The sequence below is a fragment of the Drosophila hydei genome, unplaced genomic scaffold (genome assembly GCF_003285905.1).
Source record: "Drosophila hydei strain 15085-1641.00,03,60 unplaced genomic scaffold, DhydRS2 tig00008122-arrow-pilon, whole genome shotgun sequence".
Taxonomy (NCBI): Eukaryota; Metazoa; Arthropoda; class Insecta; order Diptera; family Drosophilidae; genus Drosophila; species Drosophila hydei.
The window spans coordinates 6,298,793-6,308,488 of record NW_022045833.1 but is presented as its reverse complement, the minus strand read 5'-3'; the positions used below and the strand labels follow the sequence as shown (position 1 = coordinate 6,308,488).

The 9,696-nt window shown below is 36.1% G+C and overlaps 1 protein-coding gene across 1 annotated transcript; it reads left to right on the top strand.

Annotated features, from left to right (window-relative positions):
• The first annotated feature begins 777 nt into the window (after positions 1–777).
• On the top strand, positions 778–1,890 carry LOC111600904 (eukaryotic translation initiation factor 3 subunit F-2). The gene has a single exon (XM_023317260.2). The coding sequence runs from the start codon at positions 964–966 to the stop codon at positions 1,834–1,836; it is 873 nt and encodes a 290-aa protein (XP_023173028.1). The 5' UTR covers positions 778–963; the 3' UTR covers positions 1,837–1,890.
• Positions 1,891–9,696: the final 7,806 nt, after the last annotated feature.

Genomic DNA, 9,696 nt, shown 5'->3' with positions numbered 1-9,696 from the left:
GTGGGAAAGTCATATAAAACCTTAGCCCTACTATATGCTCTAAAACATTTTACAACACTGGCAACAACTTAATTAAAAATAAGTTTAGATTTTACTCAAGCTTAAATTTAAATTTAATTTAATTTCAATTTAAATTCTTAAATGTTTTAATTGCTTTGACAGCAGAAGCTGTCTGCAGTTTGTGTAAAATATTCCTTTTACAACACTGACAAATATAATTGCATATATGTCACATTTAGAAATTTGGTTTTAAGCTCTATTACTCCAAAAATTACAAATATTCTATGTTGCACAAGCTTTTCGTTCACTGTGACAATGGATCGTTATACAACACTGTTATATATGAAACTGCTCAATATGAATATTATATTGATATTGAAATATATAAACATATATGAATCACCTGTAATATATTTTTGATATGAATAATTAAAACTTTTATACGACTTTTGCGTACTTTCCAACACTGTTAAAGACTTTTTGTATTTTCGTAAATTTTCTTAATATTTGTTAATAGCTTCAGCTTTTGGCTTTATCGTTAGACTTTTTAATCATTTCAGGAATTAACAAAAACACATTTTACAACACTGTTTTAGCTAGAATATGCAGCATTTAGCCATTAGCTTATTTTTTTAACAAAAAATATAGTAATAAATACTACGAGGTTCTGATAATCTCTTTAAAACTGCTAAGCTATCTCAACACTGCTGTTAAAAATTAGTGCTATACAACACTGATTACCTTTTACCCAATATACAACCCATTGAAATCCAAGTCTTTCTCACATAAAGCATTGACATTAGCTAAAATTTGTAATTAAACTCTCAACACTGCCCGTGAGCTTTTCCAACACTGTTCGATAAGAGTAAATTCCAGTTGCGGCCAACTTCACGCAGCTTTTTGCACAACTTTTGACACTCGAATCCAGTTGGGGCAAAGAAAGAAATAGAATTAATATCAATCATGTCGATCTCAAACTATAGATTACAGACCAAAGTGCGCCTGCAGCCTCTGGTGCTATTCCAAATTATCGCGGCCTACGAGCGGCGCCCGAAGACGGCCAAAATGGCTGTGGGCACACTGCTGGGACGTCGCGACAGGTGCAACGACATCATCGAGATCACCAACAGCTACACAGTGCAGCACAAGGAGCAGCAGATTGGCGAGATGGAACAGTTCAAGCTGGACACGCAGTACGCGAGCGAAATGTTCGAACTGAATCAGATCACCTATCCACAGGAGAAGATCATCGGATGGTACAGCACCGGGAAGTCGCTCTCGCGCTCGGCTGCTGCGCTGCACGCTTACTATGCGAGGGAATGCCGCGACATGCAGCCGCTGCATTTGCTCGTGGACACAACTCTGAGAGGTGGACACATGACCACGCGCCTCTATTGTGGCGTCACGATGGGCGTGCCGGGCGGCACTAGGGGCCTGCTCTTCACACTGCTGCCGCTGCTCAAAATAAACACAGATGGCGATGAGTCGGTGGCTTTGCGGCTCATGCAGAAGCAGGCGCTGCATCCGACCAAGCAGCTGGGTCGCATGCTGCCGGAGCTGGTGCACGTAATGGAGGCGACTCGAGAGCTGGAACAGAAATTGGATCTAGTGATGCGCTACATCAATGATGTCTTGGCGCGCAAACGTCGACCGGACAACAGCATTGGACGTGCTCTGCACGATGCTCTGACATCTGTTCCGCTGCTGGATGCGGACAGCTTTCGCGTCATGTTCAATGCCAATGTGCGCAACATGCTGATGAGCATTACGCTGTCCAGCATGATCAAGACCCAAATGGAGCTGAGCGAGAAGCTGTCCTATTTGCCAGATCATTGATTGTTGTACTTTGTTTTATGAATTTATTAAATGAGTAATTATTATTGGGCAGTTTCTTGAACTCCAATTGAGAGAAATGAAAACAAGTCGTGTTGCACCTAACAGCTTTGGTCTGTATTCTGACGTGGCTTATGTCTTACTCTAACTTGAAATTCGGGTTTTCCTTTTAGCTGAGTCCTTGGACACTCTTGCTCATATTAGTTTTGTCAACACTGTGAAATATCCTGCTCATTTCTGCTTTGTGTTACTTTTAAAGATATTTCGCATTATATAGAAATATGCCGAAAAAATATGAGCAAAACTAAAAAGGGAGTTTTTTATATTATATTAATATAATATATATAGTTATATATATACATATATTTTTTTTTATTTTTTAATTTCTGCAATTTAATTTTATTTTTTATGCTTTTTTTTATAAATATTTTTCAAATTTTTTATTTTTTTTAGTTTTCTCAGCAATACAATTTTTTTCTTCGACACTTACGGAATTAATTTAAATATGAAAATTTCATACGCATTCGATTTTTTAAAATTTTTTTTTATTAATTTTTTAATATTTTAACTTATTTTTTACTTACTTAATTAAAATATGTAAATTTCATACGCATTCGATTTAAAAATTTTTTTTATTAATTTTTTTAAATTTTAACTTATTTTTTACTCAGTAAAAAAGTTTTTTCTTCTGTAATTCGTTGCATAGTTAAAAAATATTGCGAATTTCTTAGATATTCGAATTTTGATATTTTTGAATATTTAAAAAAACATTTAACTTGTATATTATTATTTTATAACTGATTTTTTAACTTATTTAACATTAAAATTCTTCAATATTTAACTCTTACATATTTATAAATTTTTTTTAATTGTATATATATTTTTCAACTTGAAACTTATGTATAAAAGCAAATATTTTTCAACCGGACTCTATATGCCTAAGAAATAAGCCAAGCTCATGCAAACCATACACTCTTATACACACTTATAAACTCTTATACAAAGCCTACTCAGCACAAAAAAGAGAAGAGCCTTCGACCCAAATAAATGTTAATAACAGCAGATATAATACATTTTATAAGCAGACATTTTATCTGTGCATTGTCGCTGTCAGCGCTGCTATTGTTGTTGCCGTTCAGCTTCGGCTCAATATTTTTTTGCAGTCGTATAATAAATATATATTACAGAAGTGATAATGGCAGCGATTGCATAATGGATTAAGTGCCAGGACTCAACTGGCTGGGCCATGCCAAAGGCAGTCGCCGTTGACGTTTTGCTGTTTGTCGTTATATTTAAGCCATTATCAATGTCGAATGTGGCGCGCATCCGCGAATGCCGCATGCCGCATGCCACATGCCACGTCTCTGGGGTCTTTGCATTTCTGACTCTGTTTGCATTTCAACTTAATTTGAAGCGATTTATTAATTTTTTCCAATACCCAATGAAAAGGTGCCAAATAGGGCATATTAATTTGGTTTGAGTGTGTGTAATGGGTGGAAGTAGGCGTGGCAGTTAGATGACGAGATGAGTTTGTTTGTCTCTCTCCCTCTCTTTCTTTCTCTATATATATATATTTCTATATATAAGTCTCTATACATGCATAGAAGGAAACCATTTTGCGATAACTCTTTTCATGATCGATAAAAATCGATATGTTTATTTAGCTTTTACTTTCGGTAAGATCTTAAAAACTCAAAATTTTTGTAATAGTTAAGGCAAAAACTAATTTTATTAAGGCAAACTAAATTGATTCTAAAGTTTTTCACTTATTCTTTACTTGATCTAAATAAAAATGTAGCTTTCAATAGGCAACACTTTCAATTTTGTCTGAGCACTCTCTCACACACTAAGTTTACCTAATAGCATATCTAAGCCGAATTTATCAATAACTTGATACAGTCTACACTTGATTCAAATGGACAAATGCATAGGCTTCGCTCGCATACAAAGTGTAGGTATTTTCTAGTCAGTCACTCCCATTCAGAGCAGACTTACTTGCTTTTAAAGCAGCGAAAATGATTGTAGCAGCTGCTGCTGCTGTTGCAATTAATTAAAGCAGCGATAATATTGAATGCAGTAATATGTGCCAAATCAAAAGGCAAAAACTAACGGCTCCAGGGCTGGGCTGGGCTGGGCTGTTGGGGGCTGGAGGGCAAATGCAAATGAGCAGCGCACGCGCCATTTTGACAAATGAGGGCAATCAAAAAGTTGCATGCGCCCAGCTTAATGCGTTGCACGAGATCACGTATACGCCACGGTCGCGCTGCTGCTGCTGCTGCTGCCAAGACATTGCAACTTTTTGCGCTAATTAATGTCAAAAGATGTTATATAAATGTATATAAATGTATATATATATAGTGGAATGATTCTGCCACGTGTTTTAATACCCTGCACGCGTTGGCCTCATAACTTTTGGACAGTTTGCCGCCCCTTTCGACGTAGCTGGGCGGCAAACGTGTTTGGATTTTCAGCGCCAAATCAATGGGCGACACACACACAGAGAGAAAAGTGTGTTGCAGCGCAACGAGCTCGATTCAAGCAGGATTTATGCTTTGGCCACCGTTTAGGTGTCAGCTGCAGGCCAAGCCAGCGCTAAAATTACGATTGTGACCGCAGCCAAACGAGCAGCATCTGAGTGAAGCACAAAGTATCGGTGTCAGTGCCAACTTGCTTGCTTGGACTCAGCCAACTCAGCATTTGGCAGAAATGCCCACAACATACATACGCACACATCTGTCTGTCTATATATATATATATATATATATATGCCACAGAAAAAAAGTATAAAGGCAGATAACAAGTTGAAAAAGTGATAGATATTATAATAGACATGCTTCACGTACGCCGGCTTCAAAGCCAAAAAAAACATATAGATGCATACATATCTATATAAACATATATATGTATATATAGCAACAAAACAAATATAAATATGAATGAGCAAGAAAAAGCAGGCAATGAAAATACGAAGTCCAAATGCGCTTGCAGCTCTATATAGAAAAAATACCAGAAAAGCTTAGCAAGCAAAAACTTTTGTTTAAATTGAATCGTTATATATGACTATATGGCATAGTAATGTTAAATTACTTTTGTAAATCTTCACTTCACTAAAATATGAATTTTACTTCAGATATCTTAAGATACAATTAAATTTGTTATACATGAACTAAAATTTTAGCCTATAGCTTCTATAGCATCTATATATAATATTAGTCCTATACAGACAATACTTTACATAAGCATAAAAGGCATCATTAAACTTGCACAAAACAAGTTTGCTTTAGATCTATTGATAAACCATAAACTTGCTCATACAAGAACTAATTTTAGACGGCTCATTGCTATGACAGCTATATATTATAAGTAGCCAATCTTTACAAAATTAAGTAGTTTTTCTAAGAACTTACTCAAATGGTTAAATAAAAATTTCGTCCAAGATAACTTAAAGATCAAAAAAGTTTTTCATACATGAACTAAAAGCTTGACTCATCTAGTCCATCACAGCTTTATGATTTAGTAAGCCAAATGCTTCAAAATTTTATTTTTGCACTAAAAACTAAATAAAGACATATAAATACTAAATTCTCATGAACAATTGTTAATAGTAAAAACTTTTTCATACAAGAACAAAATATTTGAGTTAAAATAGCTACGACAACTATATGACATAGTAGTCCAATAATCCAAAAAATTGCACTTATAGCTAAAAATTAAGGCAAAACTCACTAAGGCCAAGTTTTATCAAGATAACCAAATAAACAAAAAAGTTTCTCATACAAGAACTAAATTCTAAGGCTATTCTGCCTATGGCTATATGATAGAGTCAAACAAAATATTTGAGTGCAATTTATGCTCATATTAGCACTAAAACGAGCTGGCCTAGCAAGTTTCAGCAAGCTAGGACCCAAGCGAGCTCAGTTCATACGGAATATTCCCATTCAAAGTCGAAATAACTAGCCTAACAGCACTGAGAACGCACAGCTGTCACACAAAGCATGAGCAAATTATAATACCCTTATTGGCAAGCGCATAAATATGATGTGCAAAAAAGGTACACACACACAATCGTTGGGTGTGTGTGTGTGGGAATAATAGACAGCGCATTGTGGGCGTGTAAACGGGAAACGAGCTTAAAAGTTGCAAAAGCAAAATAAAGATTGGCATAGATATGCACGTGATTGGAATGTAAGTTGGAAATTAAGTGGCTCCTGCGGCGCCAGGGAAGCCAAAAACAAGAAGAAGAAGTAGACGAAGACGAAGACGAAGAAAATCTTTTTGCAAAAACAATATATGTCATATACACAACACACGCTCTTGACTCGGCTGGAAGCAGACAAGCCAGAAATGGCCAACGAATTGAGTGGCACTGGCAAAACGGAAAATGAAATGCACATTAGCAAGAGGCAAGAGGCGGGCGGTGGGCGGTGGGCGCTCTGTACTCACAGGACGGTTAGGCGTGGCAGCAAATGCCGGCGGCATAAGCGTAGGAAGGAAATTGTTACGTAGGCCAAAAACGCAGCAGGAACAGCCAACAAGAAGAACAGCAAGTTGCTCCCGAAGAAAAGCGCACAAATCGAAATAAATAAATAAAATCAAATGTTCTGTGGAAAAACTTTGGCTTCAGCCAAAGCTAAGTTAGGTGAAAAATCTACACCTCCTGCCTGGCTGCCGCCATCGCTGCCGCCCGAAGTCGCACAAAGCGCTGAAATTACATCTTATGAGCGTCTGGAGGTTACGCTTTAGGGAGCAGCGACTGAACGCCCAGCTTTAGCCACCCAGCCAGTCAGCCAGCTAGCCAGCTTGGCGTATACGTAACGGCAGCGTAACGGAAACGGAAACAAAGCGATAAACTTTTGTTAGTGTAGCGAACGCCAATCCACACTCGAGGCCCACGAGAGCGTAAAAGTGCGAAAGTGCGCGCACCACTGCGACCCACGTAGCAGCAGGCAGCAGGCAGTTACTGTAGCAGCAGCAAGCTCGTCTAGAAGCCATTGCTTTTCAAGTTCTGTGTTGCCTTTGGTTTCGCCTTTTAAGACACAAGCAAAAAAACAGCTCCTAACGGAAGCAGCACAGTAACAGCAGCAGCAGCAGCAGCAGTACTAGTAACAGTAACTACAATAACAACAGCAACAGCAGCAGCAGTAGCAGCAGCAGCAGCGTGTAAATGTCGGCTAACACTTGGCTGCGTTTCCTGACTGTAACAAAGAAAACAAGTCGAATTTGTAAGAGTCTGTTCTAAGCGTGACTAGTAAATGCCCTGTAGTAGAGCCAAGCAATAAATAATATTTTTAATTATATTAAATTAAACTAATTTATTTAATAATTAATTATTTTTATACATATAATAAAAAATTAAGGAATATTTTTCGTTAAATACTTTTAATCATATTAAAATAAATTTATTTATTTTATTTTATATTTAGATTTATTTTATATTTAATTATTCTTTTTTTTTCATATAATAAAAAATTAAGGAATATTTTTCGTTAAATACTTTTAATCATATTAAAATAAATTTATTTATTTTATTTTATATTTAGATTTATTTTATATTTAATTATGCCTTTTTCATATAATAAAAAATTAAAAAATATTTTTCGTTAAATATTCATAATTTATTTATTATTTTAAAAATACTTATATATATTTTTTAAATTATTTTGTCAATAATATTATCAAATTCATATTTAATTTGAAATATTTCAAGCTAAAAAAAATTTGCACTACATCTATATAGATTGAATATAAAATACATGTTACAGAAGCTATTTATGATATATGTGGAATATAGCAATAAGAAGCTTTAAATATTTATATTGCCTATATTATATTATTCATATAGGAATACTCAAAAATGAATACTAATTATTTAGCTATTAGAACTTATGCAAAGTCTCAGCATAGCTTAGCATACCCCATCAAACAACTCAAATTGTGCACAGGGTATACGCAAAGGGGGTAAAAAACAAGAAGAACGAAATAAAGAAAGAATCCCTTATGTGTTACTGAGACTCAATTGCGCCGCGTGCGAGCGCGGGGGACCTCTTACAGAGTCGACTGGCTGCCAATGTGTGAATTACGAGTGTATTTGGTAGCATCTGAGATTTTTAGCCAGCTTTAAAGCCAAGCAAAACCATTGATTAAACAAGAAACCACAAGTAAAAACACAACAAATTGATCCAAAATAAAAAGTCGAATCTAATTTGCTTGACGCAACAACTGATTGACTACACGCATCGCAACCAAAATCCAATAAAACTCGCCAAAAAGAAAAAGAGAGAAATCAATGGCTAACAAGCCCAAAGGAGAAAATCCGTGAAGAAGTTTGTCAAAGGGCAGCGAAAAGTTAGGGCTAAAAATCTTAATTTTCCACAACAGAAACGTGACAAATTTTCGCTGGTCAACGCATTTCCAAAACAGTTTCAAAACTTTACACACATTCATGTGTGTGTGTGTGTTGTTGGTGTAGCTCAATTGTTTGTTGCTTGTTTTCCTTTTTGGTTTTTTGGTCCTTTGGGTTAGCCCCAAAAACCAATTTTCTTTGTGTATTTGCAACATGAAAATTGTTTCGCTTCTATTTCATGCTTTCTGTCTTCGCCTTTGTCTTTAGCTTTGTTTTCAGTTAACTCAAGTGTACTCTCGGCCAGAGTGTCTTAAGCAGCCAATATGTTAGTTGTTAGCATGTTAATTTTATGGACAAGCCACTCCTTTAGGCCAATTAGTATTTGGCTTTTGTGAAAAACAATTGCTGCGGAGTGAGAAACTTGTCGATTGCCAGATGATTGAGCAGCTGGACGAGCTCTTGAGTTCAGTTCGTAGCCCTAACTTTGCGAATGGATTTGACATTGATCAATGCAGAGCACATTAAGAACTATTTGTATGAATATGTAATACACCCAACTTATTTGCTGAAAGATTTATCTCATGCTCAAACTGTCACTCGATTATCAAGCACTATTCTCGTTTGCTAACTGACTTCTATCTTATCTGCTTCTTAACTGCTTAACTATCTTTTTGGAGAGGTTTAAGTATAGATCAAAGAGTTTGTTAAGATTGTTAAAGATGTGGTAGCTGTTAAAAGTCTACTCAGCTTTGACTTTTCTTATTGCAGTTGGGATTTGAAGCTGAGATTAGGCATAGTTAACCCTGCTTAAGTAGCTACGACGTATGAGAATATAAGATAATAATCTATAAGATAAAATATAAACTTTTCTCTTGAGTAAAGCACTTCCAAGTCTACATCTTTTACATATTCCTTCTACATTTTTCATGTTAATTTCAGTTCCCTTCAGATCAAATCTTGCCAGAAGAGTTCTCTTCAAACTGCAAAGAATATTTATGCTATTCCTTTGCATGTTTGTGTCTGCACCGCATTAAATTCCAGCTCAATTTCAGTTAAAATGAAATCTATATTATTCAAGTTTTTATGATAATGGGCACCGTACCTATGTAATCAACTGTACAATAGACCCTCGCACGATTAAACATTTCCTCGAGTGCCAAGCAAAAACTGTCAGCCACATTGGCCAAAAATGTCATTTCATCTAAATGCACCTTTTTTCCTTTTGTCAGTTTTCTCATTTGATTTATTGTATGCCCAAAAGTATTTGCGGTCTGTGTCCCTATGTGTGTGTGTGTGTGTGTGGGGTATATAAAATGTAAATGTCTGGCTGATTTGTTTAAACAAACGTGTGTGTGTGTGTGTGTGTGTGTGTGGGTGAGGGCCTTGTCTCTACAGCTGTCAGGTTCAATCTTGTGCTCGTTTGTGCCCTTAACCCAAACCTGAACCGCACTTTCTTCTAGTGTTTGCTCTGGTTTTGTTACTGTTGAGGTGCTCTCTCTCTCTCTCCCTCCCTCTCTGTG

Excerpts from the sequence above, each read along its gene's own strand:
- LOC111600904 (XM_023317260.2), top strand. The coding sequence starts at position 964 with ATGTCGATCTCAAACTATAGATTACAGACCAAAGTGCGCCTGCAGCCT.